This window comes from Cariama cristata, unplaced genomic scaffold (assembly GCF_000690535.1).
Source record: "Cariama cristata isolate BGI_N322 unplaced genomic scaffold, ASM69053v1 scaffold423, whole genome shotgun sequence".
Lineage (NCBI taxonomy): Eukaryota > Metazoa > Chordata > Aves > Cariamiformes > Cariamidae > Cariama > Cariama cristata.
This window is the reverse complement of record NW_009609936.1, coordinates 212,043-237,408: the sequence shown is the minus strand read 5'-3', so window position 1 is coordinate 237,408 and position 25,366 is coordinate 212,043. Positions and strand designations below refer to the sequence as shown.

Sequence of the window (25,366 nt, the reverse complement as noted above, 5' to 3'; positions counted from 1 at the left end):
GGAAAGAGAAATTCTTATACTGTTCTTCAAACCAAGTATTTCCTAGCACTTGGATGAAAAACGGGTACATTATCAGACTGCAGTGTTACTCAACTCATGTAAAAGTGTTCCTGTTATAATGAAATCATGTACCTTTGTTTGAGCAGTAGCTATAATCTCATTATGCTTGTAACACAAGAAATTTTTCCTTGCCAATTATATATTGTTTAGATTAGTGCAAAAAGATCAGAAACTTTCAATGTAGTAATAAATTACATAATCTAGAGTTTTTCCTTGAATGAAGTAAAAAAAATTTTATTTCATTTTAGTCCTCAAACCTACAGAGGCACCAACTCCACCACCTACACCTCCTCCACCACCCACGATTCCTCCAGCTCGGGATGGTATGTTTATTTGTCGAATTATTCAGTATTTTTATGTAGTTGTTGCACTGCTTCAGAGTTTAAATTTAAATAGATTTAAAACTAGCACAGCATTTTAGGGAAATGAAGTTTGAGATCAGTTTCCTAATGCCATCCATTTGCTCTTGAGCTTTACTAGGCTTCAACATTTCCTGGTTTAGAACAGCAAGGTGCATACATTTGGGGAAATAATTCATGATATTCTATAGCTCTGCAACAAGTCTGTGAGTCTGTCTGCCCTCAGCAGATAATTTATGTTTTATGGTAGCTACTCAGAAAAAAAAAAAAAAAAAAAAAAAAGTAGAACATTTAAATTTGATTCTTGAGCTCTTCCTCATTTTTTGAACTTTACTTTGAAAATTTTTAGTAAATGTTTTTGTGTTGAGCATTAACCATCTGCCAGATTGACTGGTAATAGAAATTTGCTGAATGTTTGTCATTCTTGAATTTTCAAATTTTGAAGCAATGCTCTTTATTTCACAGTGATGTGATTGATGTTTTTAAAGTGTTCCTTTTCTTGGTCTTTCAGTATGCAGAGGTGCCAAAGCAGACATAGTATTCTTGACTGATGCTTCCTGGAGTATTGGTGATGATAACTTCAACAAAGTAGTGAAATTTGTTTTTAATACAGTAGGAGCCTTTGACTTGATTAATCCTGCTGGAATCCAGGTAGGTTTGTTATTTCCTTTCGGTACATTTTGGAGAGAAACTGAAGATGAAGCTGAATTACTAAAGTTACATCTAATTTTTCCTTTCTTTCAGAATGTTGCCATTTTTTTGTGTTAGATTGTTGTATAACGCATGTGTACGTGTGTGCATGTATAATTATTTATGAAATAGATTGGTCATTTTGTAACTACAAAGGGAATTCAGTCTATGCTGAGAGGTTACTATTCTGAAAGACAAAATGTGTAGTGTGTGGAAATCCTGCAGGCACAGAAACTGGAGTGATGTATGGTCAATGTATGTTTAATTTTATATTTTTGTTTATTTGTACAGCACATCAACGAGCACACTGCCTAGTTGTTACATGCTAGGTTTTGTCTGTGTCATATCAGAAATCTGTTTTGGGGATGGCTTGACTGTTGAGTGAGGGTTACGTTTTAATTTCTCAGTGCAAGAAAAGAGTTTTGTGCATGTAGAGTCTTGCTAGCTTGTCATTAGCCTTGTCTTGTCGAGGTGCCTGGAATCCCACTGCAGTAAGTAGTCAGAATCCGTTTGAGAGAGGCACTTGCAGAAGTCTCTTCATCTCATCCTAAAGATAGATAACGTGGGTCCACTCCACAGTGGGCATAGTGAACGTATGAAAAGGTGAAAAGTTAGTCCTCTTAATGAATTAATGCATCTTTACAGAGTGAAACAGTAGTAGCTAAGGAGGAATAGACTTTCAGGATTTCTGGGCTGATCATAGTTATGCAAAGACGTTTCCTGTCAGGCTTCTTACTGTAAGCCTTGCACCATTACTGGTTTTCTTCTGCTTATGGGAAGCTGGATGAGATCACTGCCTAGGTCCCCATAACCATTTCTCTTTCACTAAGTGAAGTGAATGAGATGAGATGTGAGAGAGTTTCTTACAAGGTATTTCTGCAGCATTGCAATGACCTGCAGGTGCAATGCATTTTCCTTGGTTAGAAGGCTGAAGGTGGTTTTTTTTTGTGGCAGATTGTGGGAGTGATTTTCCCCAGTAACTATAAAAAGTATTTACATTGCTCATGAACTGCCTTTCATCTTCTAGGCATATTTTCAGGTCTTTGATTCCCTATCTGGAACTCTCTAGACATTTTTAAGGAAAAGATACTCCTCATACTTCGCTTTGTCTCAGACATGCTTTATCCTTCTTAGCTCTAATCTATACCAGGTAGTTTTCCTTTCCATTTCTTTGGTTTATAATACTTTTTTTCCTGCAAATATATGTGGGTCCTTGACCTAGAGATAGAGAAGACCTAATATAGGTGACAGAGACATGTAAATGCTAATGTTTAGTGAAATATTTAAGTCCCATACCTCTTGAGATACTTGCAACAATCTCAGGTTTTGAATTGGATATGAATCACTTAAAAAGGGGAATTTACTTCAATAAATGTGAATATATACATACAAAGAGATGTCTATTCAGCATCAAATTAGTATACTATAATATTGCAATTTTACGGAATATTAAAAGGAGCAAAATGAAATATATATGTATAATAGATAAAGATGATTTCAGAACATGCAGTGATTGTATTCCAGTATTTAAGGCAAGAGAGTACACAATTTTCTATATATCCAACTTTATTGACATTCTATTGACAAATTCTTTTTGTATTTCCTAAAAAAATATGGAAGAAGTTTTGTAGATACTGTACATCTGCTCAGAAGCAGAGAATAGGCACTATATATACTGCATCATAGTAATGGCAATAATTTAATCATATGTATTTACGGTCACATTACATTTCATACATGAAAGAAAGAAAGAAAGAAGTGGTGTGTGCACGTTGCTGTAAAGATATCTGTGTATGTAAATATGTGTGTGTGTGCATAATCATACATATATGAAAAAGATTTTTCAATTATTTAATGCTTACTAATATACCACAATACATATTTCAATGGAGAGAGTTGGTCTGAACGTGGAGGTGTGAAACTGAACACTGTGATATATTCCATTTCAGGTTTCGTTCGTGCAGTACAGTGATGAGGCAAAATCTGAATTTAAACTGAATACATTTGATGACAAGGCTCAGGCCCTGGGAGCTCTTCAGAATATTCAGTATAGAGGAGGAAACACAAGGACAGGTAATTCTGAGCAGTAATTATATTTCTTTAAGATAAAATATTTTCAGAAACTGCCTCATTATCCTAATATTATATGACTGAAGAGTTAGGTTTTAATGTTCTTCTGTTTTAGCTGTGTGGCTCTTGCCCTTTCAAAGTAAAGTAAAGGATTTCTTCTCTTGTGGATAATATGTCTGACTCCTTGTTCATTGTGCATTCTGCAGGCAAAGCCCTAACATTTATCAAAGAAAAGGTTTTAACTTGGGAGAGTGGCATGAGACGAGGTGTTCCCAAGGTACTTGTTGTTGTCACAGATGGTCGGTCTCAGGATGAGGTGAGGAAAGCAGCAACGGTCATACAGCACTCTGGTAAGCAGTTCATGGGACCTGGCTGTTTAATTTCCTTCTGTGTCAAGCAATGCAATTATAAGCGGTGCTGCAATTATCTGGGAATCCTTTACTCATCATTTATGGACTTAGAACCATATTCTGAGTATTTGGGGAAAAACTCAAATCTATTTAAAGAATTTAGACTCTCTGGGCCAGACTGACTTTTTCTTTCTCTAGCCTTCTCTCTGGGGAAGGATGTGGCTTCCCAAGGCTTTCAAGTAATTCCTCATGCATATCATTTCATAGACATGACTTTTGTTTACTTCTTTCTCTCCTTGCTGTGTGGACCTCAGGGATCATTGTCAAGCGTATTCCTTTCTAGTGCTTTTGATGTAATGAGCCTGGCTTTTTAAGCTTTATGTTTTACCCAGTATAAACCAGTGGATCTCCAGTGAAAGTAACTACTTTTGGTGGAGCTGGGTCTGAACTGACTCATCACTTCATTGCCTTTTGAGATGAGAAGCATTGCACTTCCTCTTCTGATTTGCTAAATGTGGCTTGTGTGAGTCTAATAATCTATTCCTGTCCCTGCACCCAGCAGTTTTGCATTTCAGAGCATGAACCACCTGGAGTCCTGTTCCTTGAGTAAGGAGATGTTGTATTTCCTTACGGAAATCACTGGCATGTAAACCACAAGTGGCCATCTTCTCTGTCTCCGCGATCTGAATGAATCAGCTCTGTCTAGATGATTTCTAAAGATGTTTGGCTACTCTATTCATAAAATTTCTCTACAGTCTCCCTGGATAATCTGCTTTGGTGCTTAACTACCCTAATAGTTGGAAAACTTTGCCTCACATTTCACCTAATTGTTTCTTCAGGCTAAAGAAACTATGGTCTTCTTTTCATTTACCTAGTTAACCAGGAAAGAAGTTGATCACTGTCCACTGTAATGGGCCTTCATATTTGAAGCCTGCTGTCATTTCCTCTTTCTGTCTTCTCTTTTCTAGACTAAACAAACCCATTTCCTTCAACTTCCTGTTGATCATGTTTTCCAAACCTTTTATCATTTTTGCTCTCCTGTCTACTTGCTTTGGTTTCTTAAACATTGTGCTTAAAGCTAGACCAGAATTTCTGGACAAAGCTTCGCCAGAATTGGCTACAGAGGAATAATTATCTTCTTTTTTAAAAATTAAAAATATAAATAAAGATAGCTTTATCATTTGCAATAAATGTAAATTCTGCTTTCAGCCTCTGACCGGTATTTCCAATGTCTGTGCACTTTCTTGGCAATGAAATTTTGTGGGAGATTTTTTTCTATATAATGTTGACTTGTGCAGTGACTTTTTTTTCTTCCTTGTTTTCTGGTATGGCAAAAAGAGGTCAAATTATCGCATGGAAGCTTAGGTGGGAGAAAGGAAAGGAAGAAATGAGTTAGAGAGAGAACTCTGTAAAGGCTAGAAGATAGCAGGAAACAAAAACTTGACGTAGAAGGCAATGAGACACTAATTTAAGGATTTGAAGAGGAAAATCACCCTGACAAAGAAGGAGATTACGCCATTACACCTGGTGATATGATTAAATTCTAGGATCTGAGTTCTTCTCATTTGACTTAAGCCATCTAACAACTAAATGTCTATTCTAAGGTCATCATGTGGGGTCCTTTTATGGCTAGTGAAGATAGCAGCAGATAGGCATCTACAGACCGTGGCTTCTTCTATCTTGAAGTTAGGATCTTAGGGAGGTGAGACAAATGGCATTCTGAATCTGCCCATTGTCTGTTGGTTATAGAGGAAGACTAGACAACTAGCTTAGACTTGTTGCTAACTTGGAAAGTAAAAATTGGTGAGGTGAATACCACCCTAAGAAAGTGAACCTGAGAAATCTGAAATGCAGGAGATGACAACAGATAGAGAACTGGGTAACTAACAGTCTGCACAGAGATTCTGGACACAGAACAGATTTAGTATACTGTAGAGTTCAAAGGACTGTACATTTTGTATGAAAGAGTGAGGGGACTATGTATCCAAGGTCGTGTGAGAATGGATAATGCCCAACAAAAACCAATGAAGGAAGGAGGAGAAGGTTTTAAAAGAAAGATGCATATATCAGTTTAATCCCTCCTGAGCTCTGATAGTGTGAAATTATGTCCAGAATGTATGCTCATAATGAAGGCCAGATAAAAGACTAGGTAGAGCCTGAGAAATCAATGATAGAGATGATTTGTGAAATATTGACCTGAAAAATGGTAATGTATGTTTACTACATTTCAAGTAACAAGTGTTATTTTTACAGGCTTCAGTGTGTTTGTGGTTGGTGTGGCTGATGTAGATTACAATGAGCTGGCCAAGATTGCCAGCAAGCCCAGTGAGCGTCATGTATTTATTGTTGATGACTTTGATGCGTTTGAAAAGATTCAAGATAACCTCGTCACCTTTGTGTGTGAGACAGCTACCTCAAGTGAGTAAAAGACATCATTTTCCCTTTTCCCAAGTTAATACATTTGCTTATATACTGCTACAGTTGCTGTCCAATTTAAGGTACATCAAAAGAAATGTTCATATATGAAAGTTAGGTTTCATAATAACTGGACATAGTTTAAGGGAGCAAGTTACTTTTTAAATTTTTGAAGTAGATATTATATTTTATGTAATCTTGTCTCACAATTCAAAAGTACTGGTATAACGGAAAGAGACTAACAGTCAGTGAGAACTAATTCTCTTTAAGAAGTAAAATGATGCCTAATGTGAACTGGGGGGCACAAGAAGTCTCTTATTTACCACCGGTCTAGGGGTGCTAAAGAGGTACAGCTATAGTGTGTGATGCTGTTTCAAAATTATCTAAATAAAGTTCAGCTGTTTACTCAAGTGAAGTCCTTCTATGGCAAAAATGAGAAATTCTCAGGCCTGTCATGTGCAACTGTGTACTCCCTAACTGCCTCGTCTGCTGGCTCCTGAGAAGCCGTATAAATCTGCACTTTTTCCTTGTGAATCTGACAGCTATTATGCAGCCTGACTCATGCCTTAAGTATTCATGGAAAGACTGTGTCATTGTGCTCCTTTCTTCTTATGAATTAGACTTTTAAAATATTTGGGGGGTTCCTTTGTTGTTCCATACAATTTGTCATGGTAGAAATATCCTACTAAAAGTAATGAGTAAAAATTTTAACAGTTCATCTACCACAGGGCAGAACACAGTATAACAAATGTAACAAAAGTTGGCTGATAATAATAGCACAGACTTTTTGGTAATAAAATTTTCTGAAGTATATATATGTTCATATCCTGTTAGGTTTTATAGTTTTGAATTTTATGTTGTTTCATGTCTTTTAGCTTGTCCTCTTATTTACTTGGAGGGATACACTTCACCTGGTAAGTAACTGTCTAATAGTTTGGCATAGATTCATTTGTGTCTTTTACAGCTTTACAGTGTTTTTATTTTCTATTCTTCTCTCTGGATTTAAAGGTTTCAAGATGCTGGAATCATATAATCTAACAGAGAAACATTTTGCTTCTGTACAAGGCGTATCACTGGAATCAGGCTCTTTCCCAAGCTATGTAGCATATAGACTACACAAAAATGCCTTTGTCAGCCAGCCAATACGGTAAGTAAACCTGAAAGACTCATATTTAGGGCAAGCAGGTGAGGAAGGATTAATGGAGTTTATAGATGATAGCATTAGTATCTTATGGAAGATGCATTTATTTGATATTCTTTTTACTGAGCCCCAAGAAATATACTCCAAAGAACATCTATCCTTGTTCCCATTAAATGCTAATCTATTTCTTCTGTTGTGATCTGTTCACTATTAATCCAGTTGCTTATTGTTCTTTTTGAGATTATGCTTCTTAGCCATTTGAGTTGCATGTAATCCACAGTTTGTCCTTAGGCAGTTGAACAACGGCGTCCTTGATATGATGAGCTCTATATTGCCAGAGAGAAATGATCTCAATACAGAGGGATAAGCACCACTTTTTGCAGAGGCATCATTCATACTGCAGCACACAGCACATTGACACATTGACTTAGGGTAGTTTCACCTCTACTTGAGTTGCCATATTTGGAATGGAGTTTTCAAGGGCCTGTGGTCTTAGAGCTTGGTTATGGAAGGTAAATATATGGTTGTTCTTGCCAACATTTTTTCACAAAACCCAAAAAGACTTAGTTAGCAGTTAGTTTTACTAAGAGGGGAACAGTACCTCTCTCTTTTTCTTTTTATATTTGTTCCTCTCCCATCTATTTAAGTAAGTTTCAAAAAAAAGTCATTCTGAATCAGAGGAGATGCCTAAAAGTAGCCCATTATTCCTATTAAATTAAGGAAATTTAATCTTCTTTTCATACAAGCCTTTGGAATCTTCTGCAATCCTGCCAGACTGGGTAAAGATCAGATCACAGGCACAGGAGCTGAAGTGTGTGAAGAAATAATTTCTTTTTGCCAGCCTTCTCAGCTTACAACTTTAAAAGCAGAGGACTTGAGGACTTTTTGAGTTCATTGATGTGCCGTTATAGCTATGAGGGTGATAGATCTCTGACAGCCTGGATTTTTAAGATCTAGGGAAGTACAGATAATCCCAGTTTTGCAACTCTCTTACGTTAAGATAAACTTGCATTTAGTAGGATAAGATGGTAAAAAGACAATAAAAAGACAGACTTCCTATTTATTTCATTTTTTTAGAATGTTGTGATATGTAGTCTGTTGTCTGCTGTAAAAGGTGGAGTAGACTTGCCAGAGTATTCTGGGCACTTACTTTTCTAGAGAAGCCAGAAGATGAAACTCACTTTAGACTGAGTCAGCAAAGCAAGAAAAGCATCCCGATCCTGGTGGCATAGTTGTTTCCATATCTGAAATAACTTGGTATCCAAGTTATAAATAGTATTGCTATATCTACTTTAATATTTTCATTCTTGCACTGTGCTCTGTGGTGTTGTTGACTTAGTGATACGGCTAATATTGCAGTGTCCATAATTGTATGGGTACATAAGCTTTGCCTAAAATACAGAGCAGCTCCTCTCTTCATTTTAAGGTTTCTATGTTTATGTTCATGAGGCCAAATCCCCTTCTCAGTTCCATTATAACGGTTAGGGAGAAGCAGAAGCTACCTCCTTTCTTACAGTTCCCTTCCTGCATTCCCTCCCTTCCCCTTCAGAAAATGCTGGAGGCCATTTAATGCATGCTTTTATTTCCTTTTGGCTTTCTGCTTTTTTGATGTCTAGCAGTCTGAACGTCACAAATCTAAACCTCGGCCACTGATGAATGAAATGAAGCCCAAATACATCACCATTTGCAGAAAATACATGAAATATCTCCCTCACTGTATTTGTACCTGAAGGGCAGTAATAGTTAAGTGCTGTTTTCTGTTGCCTGTCTAAAACAGGCCAGATGAGAAAAGAATAAAGTTGCAGTCCTTTTTTCTGTACTTATCATCAAGGAATTTTAAATATGTGTAGTTTATACAGAATCTTGCCACAAGAATACATCTCCAAGAGTTCTTGGTCGTATTCTGGCTTCCTCCATAACCATGGTGCCTGGACCAGCTGAAGACAGGCTGTGAGTTCATCTTAACAAATCACACAGTGTATTTTATCACAAAATTCTTTTCTATTTGAGAGAGTAGTTAAAATGCTCAGTTCCATTAAACACTATGGTTTCCCTGTTACTCTCGTGTTTTCTTTGAAAAAGAGCAAATGATAAAGATCTTATTTTCCTCATGTGTTTCCATATGAAAAAATGTCTTCATATTGTCTTAACAGGGAGGTTCACCCAGAGGGATTGCCACAGGCATACACTATAATTCTGTTATTCCGTCTTCTGCCTGAATCCCCCAATGAGCCTTTTGCAATTTGGCAGATTACCGACAGAGATTACAAACCACAAGTTGGAGTTGTGCTTGATCGTAAGGATGATAATGCTTGTTGCATAGAGATTTTATATGTTACATTACTTTGCATGCATTCTTCCCAAATATTTCCAAACTCAAAACATTCCTACATGATAAAAAGATTCTATATTTTTAGCTTTTAAGAGTGTTTTTTTTTTTTTTTACTTTGTACACTAATTATTTTTTAACTAAGAATAATTCATCTAAGCTACATTTCAACTTTTGTATTACCTCTAAAACCAAAAGAAAATACATCTATGTACTTATGGGTCAGTAAAACCATCTATAACCTGTGTTTACACAATTGAGTAATATACTACATTTTATCTATAAGTGTATCTTAGGATGGTGGTTTCAGTAGTACATATGAAATGTATTATTTTCATTTATTGCAGCTGCCAGCAAAGTGCTATCATTCTTTAACAAGGATACAAGGGGAGAGGTTCAAACTGTAACTTTTGATAATGATGAAGTAAAGAAAATCTTTTATGGAAGCTTCCATAAGGTAAAGGATTGAAATTATGAAAGTTTCTTTCTGTAGTGCTGTTCTTTGAAACAAAAGACAAGCAAGCAGAAGTCACTGTGAGTTATGTCCAGTCTTTGTATAGTACTGTAAGTTGACACAGGGACTTGCAGATCATGTAAAACAAGATCTCTGAAGTTATGGCTCTTCTTTGAACCCATGTAAGAGATATGTCAAGAATTTTTCAAGATTGTGTAAGTGGAGGGATATATCTGAACAAGACATCATAGCCTGATTCCTGGCACATGAAAGAGGAAGAATAAAAGATAAGCTGGGAAAAAAAGGAAAGGAAGTTGTGGTGAGCAAAGATTGGAGGGGGTGTAATGATTTGAAGTCATTCAGAGAAGAGGAAGATACAACCACAGAAAGTAAGTAGCTATTAACTTACAGATAAAGGCAGGGGACCGATTTTGGGAAGTGAATTGAATAAGATTCATATGTTTAACAAATGTAATACATGTATATGTATATATTTTGTATGCATGTATGTGTATGGGTATATTTTTGGTTTAAATTCACTGGACCTAAAATATGCCAAAGTAATGTTAACTGAAGAATCAAAAATAATGAGAGAGAGCCCATAAAAGAACGTATAATCTGTTTGCAATTTAGAATGAAACTCACGTCAAAATGGCTAGTGAAATCCCTACATGTTACTGCAACTGCCTTCAATTGTGATAGTTTTGTGCTTGCTTTTCTAATTTTGTGCACCAAACTATGAAAACTTGTTCCTACCATTCTTCCTTACCTGTAGTGATCAGGAAGTGTTTGACTTAGGCTATGTCTATGTCTAAGCCACAATTTAAAAAATATTTTCTTGCTGTGTTAAGTATATATGTTTAGGGCAAGAAAGTGAGTTGCAATTGCAACATTTTTGGTCAGCTGAAATACACATTCTCATGTTTTCATTTATCTCCCTTCTGTTTAGTTTAGTTTTCTTCTGATGACTAAATGTGGCTAGAGTATAACATTTGTTTTCTTTATGATACCCTCTCCTGCGTGGCTAGTTATTACCAGCATTCCTTTGAGGATACTGATAAGAGGTTGCCTCTGTCAACTTGCTGATATTGGAAGCCACACTGTCAACCTAGCTCTGCTAGGCTGAAAGCAGGGAAAGATAGCTGGTGCCAGCATTATAATGTTTTGTGACTTCATCTATTTAAAATACGGATGGCTATGAAAATTACACAGTACTATAAAAACTATTGGTTTCCTCAGAATTTGACAGAGGATAATTTCCTAAGCTGTTGTGGTGTTATATTCAGTTATTCTTGTTTTATAATTTATTTAATGGCTATTTATTTTTGCATGTATGAAGATATGTTTATGTCATTGACTTTATAAGTGGTACTGATGAGTAGGCTTGGATCACGCCTGCATTAGACGGCCTCTATTTTGTCGTTGGCATTTGGCTTTTTCCCCCCCCCTTTTTTTTTTTTTTTTGATAGCTTAGTAGGACAACTGAATTTTAAGGAAATGTATTAATCTACTGGAGTGAGAAAAACTGTCAGTAAAGGTTAGGATAGATATTGTTTTGGTGTAAAAGCTGAGTCATCTTATCACCAAGAAGTACTGTTAAGACAAAGAACAGCATGTAGCAAGCCTGATTTTAGTGTGAGAGCTGAGGCTTTCCTTCTTCAGGTCAGTGGTGTGAAGCTCTCTACATGCTGTACTGCCAGCAGTCTGTTTTAGGTGTCTGTTGCTAATTTCATTGACGTTCAGAGTCACATTTTCCCTTGTAGTTCCCCTGAATGTGGTAGAGCTGAGCAGAATTATCTGCCAGCGCTTACTGTTGGAGCTCTGCTCATTTATCAGAGCAAATGGGGAACAATCTGCAACCCCAGCAATACTGACAGTTATGTCTAACTGTTTATTACACTGGTGAAAAACAATTACAGCGTAAATAAAAATCCAGAGTTTTGTATTATTTTAATAGTTAAGTACACGTATACATATGAACAGAAAGCAATCCTAAGATGTACAGGAGTAACAGCCATTTGCAAATTATCTTAAAGGTCTGAAACTATGAATTCTTGCTTATGAGACTATTTCTTAAGGAAAAATGCATCAGTTATTTAGTGCCGTGTCTCACTCCCCTTCCTTGTTTTCCCAGAAAAGAATCAAAAGTTCAGATTTTGATAGTATTTAAAGTGACTGGAGTAGCCTTGATTTAAAGAGCTGTATTTGGGATTTTTCACCATGTAACTGAGCTGACTCCTCTGGATTCTCTCCAGGATGATTACTGAGATTGCTGTATGAGTCAGGTTGTTAATCATAGCATCATGGGATTCTCCAGCTCACGTGCTGGGAAAGCCTTATGTATCAGCCATGTTGATTAGCTCCTAATAAAGGATAGCAGTAGTTTCAGCTGGGTGAAGAAAGAAAAGTAAGATTAACACATTTCAAAAGATACTTTTGCAATTTCTGCTACCATCCAGTTTCAAAGAAATGACAAATCTTTAGAATGCAAGAAGGTGTTTTCCAAAATATCAAACATTTTTGTGGTTTTCATTCGATGACTTACTGGCTCATTCAGTGAAGCGCAGTTAACTACACCTAACTGTGCAGGGAAATTTACTTTGGCATACTTGAATACTTTGTGTAGCATAGCTATGGTGAAAGCTGTTGAATCTGGCAAGTCCCATAGGAAAAATCCTGACTGAGACAGTCATTAAATTTATAACTGAATGTTTTGGAGAGACAGATGACTTCTACTTTCTTGCTCTTACCATGCTAGACTTCCTTTTAGATTGCAGTTTTACAGTAGTGAGCCACAGGAAATTTGATAATGAGTGTATGTCTTTTTGCTGATGCACATATGGGATAATAGTTTGCTTAGCTTATTGATGTGGTTCATTTAGCAGTAGATCAGAACACCATTAAGCTTTATCTTAGAAGGGATCCAGAAAAAGATTAAAGTATGTTTGCTTTCTTAAAACCTCAGTGCCTTCTGGCACCGGAAATGGTCAGAAGTGATGCTGTATGTTGGTGTGTTAGAAATTGAAGAGAATGTTTCTGTTAACATTTTGTTGACAGAAAAACAAAATGTAGCAGGATTCAATACAGAGATGTTTTATTTACTGTAAACACTAGATGCCTAGTTTTACTAGGTTTATGCCTGGGCCGTGAGATTCAGGCTGGAATTCAGAGCTGGCGTTAAATCAGCAGTTAACCAACTGAGTCAGCGACTTGGGGCTGCTCTGCTAGTTTTTGATTCCTGGGATCGCTGTTTCTTTGGATGGATAGGCGATGCTCAGCCATCATTGCCGTTTGAGCATTTTCAAGTTGATGGTCTCATTCAGCATTCTGATGTAGATTCACCTCTCCTAATTGTTTTGTGTGCAAATGAAAATGCAGTAATGTATGTTTGCTATGCAGATGTCATTTACTTTATTTAAATCGTGACAAATACTTAACATTCCAGTACAATGACTTGCATGTTAGGTAATTTCAGAATTAGTAAATTACACTTATGATGAGTTTAAACTGTTTGATGCATTAGTTAACCTGTAAAGTTTAGTCAGATAATCAAGTAACTGGGTATATGATGTATAAATGATAGTGAATTTAAAGTTTTGGCATGGTGCTTATTTTATTTTGTGGAAAGTTTTGTGTATAATACCGAAGTGTACTTTGGACGCACTCAGTTATCTTTCCGTTACTTTTTTATTTGGTCAATGAACAATGTTGGGAATGATAATTAAAAAGACCACTTGTATACAAGACACTGAGAATTAAACTGTGATGCCAACTGAATTTCAGATGACAAGAAATAAGGGCAGTTTCAGAAGTCTTAATTCCAATTATATAAAGCATAAGCACGTAGTATTTAAAGAGTTTTAGATAAGCTATGCTGATGCCTTGGAGACAACTCCACATGGGAAAATATTTAATATGGGAAAAAAGAACAAATTCTCAGGAGATTGTTCAGGCACTTGTTGACTCAGGACATTTAAGGGAATCTCTGTTTCAACTTTATGCCGATTTTTTTTAGCAGTCATCAAATAGCAGTATGTTTCTGAAGGGTTATGTACTGTGATAACAGAAGCTTTAAAACATAAATACATACCGCAAGTATTCTTTACTCCTGATCTTACTATGTAGATATTTTAACAATTACATAGGTGTTATAACGTTGTATGTAAAATATATGCAGTATATAAGGTGTATGAAGCCACTGAAACCTTTCTGTTGCCTTAAGATGTTCTTCCATCAACCACTAATTAGATTTACTGGCTTGTGAGACCCTTGTTTCTTTCTAGGAGACTCCTGAATGTCTTCTGTTTTCATAGAAATGTAGGAAATTCACTTGCATAACATTTGCCATGCGTACTATAAATTTTTGAAGTAGTAACCTTTGCTTCAATTTTATTTGTTCTTCTATTTAAGGTTTACTATGTTTTCCCCAAACACTTCATTCTCTTCTCCTGGTAAACGTACTCTCCCTTTGTTACAGTCTTTCTTTTCTCCCTCCTAAGTTTCCCTTATCTCCAATAATTAATCTCTTCCTCTTCTACCCTGTTTCCCCTTATTTTAGCATATGTTTTTGTAGCCAAATTTCTCTCATGGAAATTTCTGTCTTGCATCTTCCATTATTTTCCCTTTTTCTGGGCAGGCGTCTCTGCTCACTTCCTGTGTCTCAATGTAACTAATGTCTCTGGTTGAGTCATCTGTGGAAACTGAACCCTGGCTCTTTGGATCCGAAACAATCTACTCCCTGAACTACAGAGTCTGTTAACCAGTGGGCAGTCACAGACTCATAAACCTCTTGTGTGGTCCCAGCCGTCAGAAGAGGACAAGAAGAGTTTATATTCACTTCCTCTCAAAAATTATTTTTATTTTTTGCTTTTATGCCATCTTAAAGCAATTTTCAGGCAAGCTTTTTTAAATAGATCGTTGTATTTCAACCATTACATAGTACTTAGCTGTGCTTGTGTATTCATCTTATTGACCTTCAACATATTTTTAAAGAGGTTACTAATGTCATAGACTTTCCTTGACTTTGAATTTCTCCACCAGTTGAAAAAAAAGCAGGATTGCTAGGAAGAAAATTTAAAACAGTATTACCTAAACAGTGAAATACTGTTGAAGTATTAAAGTAAATATGCCTATGTGCCTTTTCTAAATATTATGATAAATTTTTTTTCAGGTCCATATTGTTGTAACTTCATCAAATGTTAAGATTTACATTGACTGCAGTGAAATACTAGAAAAACCAATTAAGGAGGCTGGCAACATCACAACTGATGGCTATGAAATACTTGGGAAGCTTCTGAAAGGCGACCGGAGATCAGCAACAGTAAGCAATAATCATTAATCCATTCATTAATGCAAGCCCTTGAAATTTTCTGAGGAACGTGATTCGAGACTAAGGATTGCTAAGAAACTGGTATTGCACCCAAAGCTTTCAAATGTCTGTACTGCAAGACCCAGTATACTTAAGCTTCTAATTCTAGCAGAATTGCAAGGACAAAAATCTAATAGCTGAAAGTTGCAGTCAGGTAAATTCAAACAAGAGCGGAAATGTTTTTCTTTTAACAATGAGAGCAGTTAGCCATTGAAACCATTTACTGTGGGTTCTCTGACATTGGAAATCTTCAAATTAAAATTGTTTTGTTTTCCTAAAAGACATTCTTTAAAGAACAGGTTTTAATTCTGGCAAGTCCTATGGTCTGTCTTGTACTGGATGATCAGAGTAATACACACTGGCTTTATGATGTATAAACCTATCATGAAAAAGTGGCTGATGCTATGAAGGGCACATCAATTATGTTCATGGATTAAGTATACTTAATATGTAATCAGTGCTGTTACCTGGGCTTCGTATTAGAAGATTTAAGTCTGCAATCTGTCCCATGTGTGCAAACCATAACCTCTGAATAGGATTCTTGTTGCTCACCAGCACATGTTTGGTTCTATGTGTATCAAACTACAGGATCATAGCGCTTAGAGTGAAAAAAAGAGAGGAAGCTGCTTTTACTGTACAGTCTACCTACAGTCCCCACTTCAGCCTTTCTGCACAAATTTTCATCGCTAATGTCACTGGAGTTTCATACATGAGTCTGAATTAATATAGGACGCAAGAACTGCAGTCTTTAGAGCTGGTCTAAAAGTCTTTCAGCCAGATCTCATGTTGAAGTGCAGAGGCACTCAGCCAATGTAGAAGTTCATCAGTATTATTCATTAAGTATTACAAAATATTTCTTGAGTCATTTTTATTTGGTTACCATTTGCCCCAGAACAAGAGCAAGCATCAGTGCTTGAAGTTCTTGTAGCCTTACGTAGGCTTGGTTTAAAATTTTTTATTATTTTAAAAACATTTTTCTTCAGTGTCAAAAAGAGAAATGAAAGTCTGAATGATGTTAACTACATTAGAAATAAATTGTTTGAGGAGTAACTTTTAATGATAATGCCGCTAGATTTCATAAATAACATCTCTAGTATCTTTCAAGAGTCCTCCTTTCTTTTACAGTTAGAAATCCAGAATTTTGACATTGTATGCAGTCCAGTTTGGACTAGCAGAGACAGATGCTGTGATCTTCCTTCTATGGTAAGTATAAACGAACCAGAGGCTACTCAGAAAATCGTTACTAATAGTGAATTTAAAAATACCAATATTAGCCTGTTATTATACCTCATACTGACAACACATGTAAACCACAGTTGTTGGAACAGCCAGTGAACAACACTGCATTTCAAAGTTTTGAGTCTGAGGGAGAAAGATTGTAATGTGCTAGAATTAAGTCCCTTAGGAATGGTGGGAAAAATGTCAGTTATATTTTGTATTTCAGTGATATTTAAGCTATATTATGTTTTCATTTAATCTGTTCTTCAATAGGCATTCAAAGTTAACTAGTATATTCTTTGTCAGTACAAGCTGATTGCCTAATGGATATAAATATTAGAACAACAGAGGTTGCACATGACTCTGATTTTGCCTGTGCCTTTGTTGATAATGTCTTGTATAGCTCACAGACAAAATTTGCTAAAAACATGAAATGTCCTGTAAAAACATTTGGAAACCACTATTTAGTTGTGATACTTGTACTTGAAAACAGGATAATAGAGAATCTTGCTGTTACTGTTTTAGAAAAGTACACTGCCACTAAGTACTTTTCTTTAAAAGGACAGTAATAGTTGTGATTGTATTTTCAGAGAGATGAAGCAAAATGCCCAGCTCTTCCAAATGCTTGTACCTGTACCCAAGACAGCGTGGGACCTCCAGGACCCCCTGGACCAGCCGTAAGGAACTATTCACAATAGAGAGATTTTCTGATTTTTAAGTTTATGGAAGTAGTTTTGTGTTGATCTGTGGTTTTGTGAAACACGGGTCAGAGAGAAAGTTTCTATGAATGCGTCCATAATACCATGATAACGTGCTCCCTTTTCATCTTAGTTTGAAACACAGCTGGGCAGCTCCTGCCACCTCTACTTGTTTATATAATAATCCTTTCCCCAGATTTCCAATGTGATCGCTGTGAATAGCTACTCATTTTTTGATAGGGTGAAAGAATCTGGCCCAATCTCAGCTGTCTTGCACTTCATGTGCAAGGTATTTTTAATGCACTGTGCAAATATTTTTCCTAAATACAAAGTCAGGATTTTACTCCAAGAAAAGATTCTTTACTCTGTCAGGAAAATAAATTAGTTACTCTTTCTTTACGTGGAGAGATAGTAATCTATAGAATGGATATGCTCCTACAAATTGCTTTGAATATAAGGGACTTATACTCAGCCCAGTAGTCCTTCTACTTTGAAGCTGTCAAAAATACTGCATGAGGAATCTGAAGCCCAGTTAAGATGTCTGGCAGTCTACTAGAGAGGTATCCAGAGATTTTGATGAATATAAATTGAAGAAGTTTATATCTGCAGAGACAAAAATGACAATAATTTTTCATGAGCTGAATTGGCAAGGCTGAAGCTGCTGTGGTTTGCCCAAGTTTCTGATGCATCTTTTATTCTAGTACACTTTTTAGCAGTGTGATCTATATACTTCAAAACTTTGGGCTTTCACATAAGAGTTTGATAAAGAGGATTCATAACACACACCAGTATTATGTACCCTTGCTTTCCCTATATGAAATACATTTTCTTTCCAAATATTCAATTTAGGGTGGCCCAGGCGCTAAAGGTCCCAGAGGTGAAAGGGGTTTGACTGGATCATCTGTAAGTATATTGCTGGAATGCATCTATAATGTTGCTACATGCTTACTTGTATGAAAATTTGTATGCTTAGTTCTATGCTGAGCTAAGAATGAAGATTAAAAATTTACTTGGAAATATGCCTATATGTTATTTATGTGCAGTGTACCTATTTGAGACTATATATACACAGCCTATGAATATATGTAGCCTCAAAAGCACTGATTGCACACCAGGAAACTAGAGTACATGCATCAGGTTATTAATAAACACTCTGCAGCATTGTTGTCCTTTCTTCTGTACAGAGGAGACAGCTATACTTCTAATTAACAGTGGCAGAAGGCATGTATTGGCCTGAGACCACCAACGTGAATCAGAGAACAGCTTATGAAAGGTTATGCTACTTGAATAACTGTTTCCACAGTTGTTCTGAAGGATTAAATGTGTCTCCAGGCTTCTGAGTTCCCTTCAGTGTTTAACCCAGAGGATTTTGCTGTTAAAGATCTAAGAAGGGATTTTCATTTACAGTCTTGTTTTAATTTTCTGCTTTAAGGGGCCACCTGGTCCTCGTGGCGAGACGGGTCCTCCTGGCCCTCAAGGTCCCCCAGGTCCGCAGGGCCCCAACGGGCTGTCAATCCCAGGTGAACCGGTGAGTGGCCATTCTGAGTGCAGGTGGCAATGTGCGTGGAGTCAGAGCTGTCCATGGGGATGGTGGTCTGGGAAAGAGGGTAGCAGCTTTCCCCTAACATCCATTTTTCCCTGAAACATAGTAGTATTATGAAACAAGTCTCTTTCTGAAACAAGTCCCTTTCAATACAATAGCATTTTCTACCAGAATGTTACGAGTGCTTATGGGATGCCTATGAAGGGACAGAGTCTAAGCATTGTAATGTACATTGTGCTACTCCGTTTTCAGTCTTACAGCTTTTCTGTAGAGTTGCGAGGCCTTCAAGTTCTAGGACTCAAAACTATCAACTACTCTGAAGACTTTCTCACAGATTTACATGTCCAACTTCTGTTTTCTGATATTAAATCAGTAGCTGAAACTTCAGAAAGGCAATGGGTTCCTAGATCTAGGCATACAAAACCAGCCCTTCATTCCTAGGAGGCTTTCATGGCAACAGCATGCTCAGGAGGCTACTTCTGACTTCATGTACATGCCTTCAAAGCCGGAGAAACTCTGTTGACACTGATGAAGTTTCACCATATTCTGTTTTTTATAGCAGATGGCGTAGGTAACCTTTTACCTACATTCTGAATATATTAAGACTTCTTTTGCGATATTTTAATAAGTAATCACCCCAAAAGCAGGAATATAATTTTGATGTTTCCTGTTTGGGATTAGCTTGAATTTTAATATAATCAGGAGCTTTTTATATGAAGTCTTTGGTTAAAATATAAAGTTTATGGAAAGAAAAAATAGAATTGGCATCTGATTGCATGCTGTCTCATTTTGCATTTGAAACAAGGTTAGCTTCTCAATCTGTAATGTAATTTCGGAAATGGAAAACAAAATGTGATTTAAGATAGACAATAAGTACACCTTCTGTTTTGCAAGGACAAAGCAGAAAGATTTTGTTAACCAGTGTAGATGCTTTTCAGTTTTTTGTTGTATACCTGGAGGAAAATCTTCATCAAGATGACCTAGAGGTGCCAAACAGCAAGAAAGGCCAAACACATTCCTTTTACATGTGGAATACAATAAATACATTTATTTGCCACATTCAGTTTGAAAACCTTCAAAGAATGAAAATACCAACATCAGTGGAACTTCTCATTAGTTAACAATGAGTTAGAGCATCACTTTGGAGTCATGTAATTTCATTTTTCATATCAATTGCAATTCACATTGGCAGGCTATGTTTACAAATGGTTTGAATATTTGTGTGTCATCAACAGTTATTAATGCTGGATTATCACGCAAGCCACTGTGGAAAATAAATATTGTATTGTCGGATTTAGCTCATTGGGGTTTAGACTGTGCATTTGTACTACAGGGCTGTAGTGGAAGTGGCATGCAAGCCAGTTGTGAAAGGCAATACATTGTTTCTTGATATGCTCCTACAGTTTGTGTTTTGGAAGTCTGTAATGCCTTTTAGACCATGGGGTGGAGAAAAAGAGTGATACTTTAAAAAGACTGAGCTTTTACCTTTTGTGCATGTAGACAGCTCCATTTACCAGTTGAGAAAGATAAGGGAGGTTGGGAGCAAACATGTAACCCTTCCCTGCTTTCCTGCTTATGATATCAGTCTCTCTTACTGAAAAGTCCGTGTCACTTCCTTATCAAAATATGTGCCCCCTTCAAATGTCTGCTTGTCTATGTTTTTAATATGTCAGCCAGTCATCCTGCATTTGCAGATGTTTGTGAGACAATCAGTACTGCTTCAGTTAAGAGATATATATATCACTTGATTTATTCCATAATACATAATTGGCTTACGGATTCCTTAGTTTAGTTATCTTGCAAGAAATATTTTGTGTCCATTTACACAAATTAATTATGTTACTGAACTATTCTGTAATTCAGAATCTCTGACAATCATTTATGAAAATTATAGGGTCGTCAAGGAATGAAAGGTGATGCTGGCCAGCCTGGACTACCAGGGCGATCGGTAAGTTGATGCTTAGACAAGATAATGTCATTTTAGACTATTCCTGGTGCAGGTTGGCTTTGACATCACTAGGAGTCATGAGCTCTTCTCATACTTTCCTAAGCAGTAGTTTTGGAAACATAATTATCTTACGCTTAGGAATTTGAAATATAGGAAATATATATTTCACTCAAAACTGCAAGAGTGAAAGAAGAGCTGTACTGAGTCAAGCCAAATGTCTATCTAGACGGTTGTGAATGCACAGGAACAGACCATTGGATTAGGAAAAGTACACTGATAACTCCTCAGGAAGGTCTCTCAACTTCTGACCACCTGCATTTAAATGTCTTCCTGAAATAAAGGTTGCAGAACCTTTGCTGAACCCCTCTTCAGCAATGTTGTCTAATTACTTTCTACTTTTGGAAGTCAAACGGCTTTGGGACATTAATTGTATGCTTTCTGAAAGAAGAAAGTAATATTAAATTTCACTTACTTGCACGTTTCTATACTGTAAAGTAGGATTAGGTTTTGAAGAGAAAAAATAAGGTGTTTTTTGGATAATCAGCCATATTTGGATAATCTAAGGTCATTGATCTGCACATGTGGTGACACAACTAATATTCCTTGGTTACTATATTGTCCTTGATTTCACCAGGGATATAAAGACTATATGGGAGATCCTTAAATGGTGTTGTGGATTTAGTTTGATATATCAGATAAGGTCAGTCATGGACCAAGGGCCTTGTATTCTTTACCTGTTTTATTAGTCCTTATAACCCTGAGTAATATACATTTAGGGAGTAGTAATGTCCTGTAGAAAGCGATACTACATGTTAGTGTACGATGAAATTAGACAAAAAAGGGGGAAGAACATGACAACATGATACAAGGCTATTCAATATCCAGTTTCTACAACAGTGGTACTGATCCTACAGAGTGATGAATGAAATTATTCCTGAATGTCCTCTAATAAAGCCTGCCTGTTTAATTTTAGGATTTATTCTCTACCCAGAAGCTACAAGGAACAGAAACAGAGAATTTAGAATGTGCACAATAAAGCAGCAGAAAGTAAAAAATAGGACAATAGGAGGAAAAGAATACTAAAGGAAGAGTCTAATTTTTGTTTCTTTAGATACACTCTGATTGATGCCTGCAGCTAGGCTTTAGCACCTGGTGTTAAAGGATTAGCTGACATCTGTAACTCATGCTTGTAAAGGCAATAAACCGGATAGTACTGTTCCCATAAAACAGATATGAAAATTGTTTTTGAAGTTGACTTATGGACTGTTAAGGAAACGGAAGTAAAAAGTAGAGTGAGGGTGGAGACTCTTGTATCATGTATATGAAATAAACGGTTTCTCCTAAAGGTTTGATTTATTTTTGTAAGTGCCAAAGAGCAACATTGAAGACAGATAAATATTTAAATGTGTGCATATATACTGGGATGATTAGCATAGCAGTGATGTTTGTTCTGTCACAGATACAGTTTATCATTCCTTTTCCCTCTAGGGAACCCCAGGCTTACCTGGTCCACCTGGCCCAATGGGACCTCCAGGAGAAAGGGTAAGGTTTCCTCAGTTTATCTTCTGAAAAGACCAAGTAATGTGGTGAGGGATGTGTGTGTGTGTTTTTGTTTTCCCTTCTTTATCATATCTTTCTATTTTCAAATGCTTTTTCAAAAGGAATCCTTTTACCAGTATCCAACCTGGAGAGGTAAAAGCGGAAGGACTAGAAAAACGTAGTGGTGAAAACCTCCCTAGATTGCCATAGGGTAGTCAAATAAGTTCTGTAAAAATTGTACTGCTCACTCTTCTGACTAACTTCTCAGATGCCTGCACCCGTACAGCAGTATGTCCGCTGAGCAGGGCTCTGCTGGGGTACTCAGCCCTGCTGTCTTCCACCCACTGTTGCTGCTGCAGGGGATCACTTTGAAGCTGCTTGTCTCAATGTCTGGGAGGTGTCATATCCATATAGAATCTGTCTGTGCCATTCGTACTGTGAAGGTCAAGTTTGCTCCTTAACCTTTGACTATCTGGAGCTAAGAACTTTTCTTTGGATGGGGGAATTCTGAAATGTCTTCATAACGAAGGGCATGCACACAGGTATTTCATTGTGAAGTTGTTGCAATCCCTTTCTTCTAATTTGGGCTCAACTAAGCAAATCTTTTTTGTCTTCACAGTGGCATATGACCTTTAAGTTTATTGAAGCAATGACTTACCTTTACAGCCAAAATTAGTAGCTGATATATGCATTTATAGTTACCCTTTAGTGGGAGTTGATAGCCAGAGATGAAAACAGACCACCATGTGACAGCCAGTTGCCAAAGAACATACCATTGGATTGGTGGGTCATTAGTGGGCCACGGACCATCAGTGAATGCTATGTTAGGTTATTGAAATGGGATTTCTCAGCATCTTCTCTTGCAGGGGAAGTATCTGAGAGGGAGGTTGTTCTTCATTTAAGTAGAAACCTCAGGTTTTCCAGCTAATCTGTGAGTGAGAGAACAGCAAAAAGTGAGATCTTGCTCCTCTGGGATAGAATGATGATTCCTTTTCTTAAAATTGTTGAGAGACTCATTCCATCTTCAATTAATCTACAGCAGCTGAACATCTTCTAAATTGGCTGAAGCTCATTGTTCCATAGCCTTCTCCAGCATTAGTCGTGATAGTTATTTTTATAAATTATATTGTGGATAAGTTTTAAAATACGTGCTAGTAGTAATCAGGAGTATTGCAATTACATAATCTTAAAGGCCATTTTAATCAGGCTACAATCTTAAATTAATCTCTAATCATGCTTTTGTTTTTGAATAGGGTTTCACAGGAAAAGATGGTCCCACAGGTCCCAGAGGCCCACCAGGACCAGGGGTAAATATAATTTTGTCTTTGATATACTCTGAAATAAGAAACTTGAGCCAAGAGAGACCCACATTGACATTTTCAGTTTCTGTCAAATATGAAATGGATCCTTTGTTTAATATCCTAAATGGATCTGGGAAATTCTCAGTAAAAGGTGAGGAGACAGCTGCATAAAGCATGTGTTCACAGACCTGCGAAATGAAGTTAGAAGGCCGAACTATCTTGCCCTGCTTTAGGAATCTGTCATTAAAAGCGATACCAAAACCATACAGACGCTCTTTGCATCTTTAGATTCAGAAATGCCTGTTAAACTGTGGTGTTATGTAAAAGGACACATTTCCATGAAGAAACAAACTATTTTTTTCCAGAGGGAAGTTTTTCTAGCCTGATATGTACCTAACAGAAAAAAAAAACCTGATAGGAACTGTTTTAAATATTGCTTTGTACTCAATACAGTAACACATTTCTTACTAGCACTTAGGCCGTTGTGGATTTCCACAATTCACTTTACATGTCTTCTGCTGTAGGGTGCCCCAGGAGTTCCAGGAGTTGCTGGCCCAAGTGGAAAACCAGGGAAACCAGGAGATCGTGGAACACCAGTAAGATGATGATACTCTTACAGTATCAAATGTAAAATTACAGTCCGTTGATGAATATGAGACTTCTCCTTGCTTTAAATACTGGTCTTGTACTTATGACAGTGGTTAATACAGTGGAGCTGTCCTAAGACCGCAAGTCTTTTTTTCAAAGAATTTTATTTTTGCAGTGTGCCATTTTGCTGAGTTTAATAGTTGGGACTGGAAATTGTGGTCTCTGGTTTCCACTAAAAAGATCGTAGAGTGTTATGTGCCAAGACATATATTCCTACACTGCATAAGCATGAAGAACTAGGTCAGCAAAATGACTGGAAAGTCCTTATATTTGTGGATGTGTGTGTATAGTAAAAACATGGTACACTGCTGAAAACGGACAATCTTTGATAATATTACATAATCACTTCTGTTTTGCAAACGTTTTGTGCTTTTTACAATATGATTTCAAAATTATTTGGGGGTGGTTTCTGTGGGTTCTATTCAAACCTTTAAGGTGCATCCAGAATAGAGAGAAAGAGCAGGAGGTGCTGCCTCTCACCAGCAGTTTCAGGCAAAATTTGAATTGATTCATTTTAGGATCTCTGAGAAGTTACGCTTGAGTCAGGAGTGGAGACGGCAATTGAAATGAGAAGTCATTCATTACTTGTACTTAATGTCTGACAATCAGCCAGAATTTTCCGTCCCACTTCAATGTCATTGTGTATACGACAGCTGGATAATTTGGAAGAATATGTAGTAGACTGGGCAGCTTGATGGTTATGAAGTGGAAATTCCCAGGAGCACCTGGAAGCTGGCTCATTTTCTCATACACGTGTTGAATTCAGTCTGCATTTGCCAGCCTATAAATCCCATTTGTCCTTGCAGTAGAGGACATTGAGCGTCTTAGGAAAGCACTGAAGCTTTCCTGCCTTTAGACATACATTGCTAATGTGATATTCCTGCCAGGTCAGATGCTTGATAGACATAGCCGGGGCAGAAGGTGCTGTGGTTTGTTCACAAGTAAGCTTCAAACTACCAGGTATATCCAAGTTTTCCTTCACCTGGGACACTGGATAGCTGACCCAGTTCATTTTTTTTCTGCAGGTAAATAACGTTCATAGAAGGAAATTTGGCTACAACCCCAGTTTCAGTGTTTTTGCAAAGCAAGGCAGTCAACTCCTGTCCAAGCACTACGTGTAAGTTCCTCTAAACTCTATTCTTAAGAGTTCCTTTCAGTTAGAAATATTTTTTTTTTCCAGCTATTGCACTTTCTTGTAATGGGACACCGTGCATCATATTTACCATTTCTTAGTT

General features: G+C 36.9%; 1 protein-coding gene across 1 annotated transcript in view; it reads left to right on the top strand.

The window, feature by feature from the left end:
* Positions 1–25,366, top strand: part of COL12A1 (collagen, type XII, alpha 1) — an 88,819-nt gene that overhangs the window by 50,875 nt on the left and 12,578 nt on the right. Inside the window, exons 41-58 of the mRNA XM_009697683.1 lie at positions 309–383; positions 931–1,070; positions 3,059–3,182; positions 3,386–3,529; positions 5,783–5,947; positions 6,820–6,858; positions 6,953–7,091; positions 9,239–9,381; positions 9,762–9,871; positions 15,039–15,188; positions 16,362–16,439; positions 17,045–17,131; positions 18,002–18,055; positions 18,585–18,680; positions 20,590–20,643; positions 22,132–22,185; positions 23,436–23,489; positions 24,008–24,079. Coding sequence (XP_009695985.1) covers positions 309–383; positions 931–1,070; positions 3,059–3,182; positions 3,386–3,529; positions 5,783–5,947; positions 6,820–6,858; positions 6,953–7,091; positions 9,239–9,381; positions 9,762–9,871; positions 15,039–15,188; positions 16,362–16,439; positions 17,045–17,131; positions 18,002–18,055; positions 18,585–18,680; positions 20,590–20,643; positions 22,132–22,185; positions 23,436–23,489; positions 24,008–24,079 — 1,778 coding nt within the window. The remainder of the gene's footprint in view (positions 1–308; positions 384–930; positions 1,071–3,058; positions 3,183–3,385; positions 3,530–5,782; positions 5,948–6,819; positions 6,859–6,952; positions 7,092–9,238; positions 9,382–9,761; positions 9,872–15,038; positions 15,189–16,361; positions 16,440–17,044; positions 17,132–18,001; positions 18,056–18,584; positions 18,681–20,589; positions 20,644–22,131; positions 22,186–23,435; positions 23,490–24,007; positions 24,080–25,366) is intronic.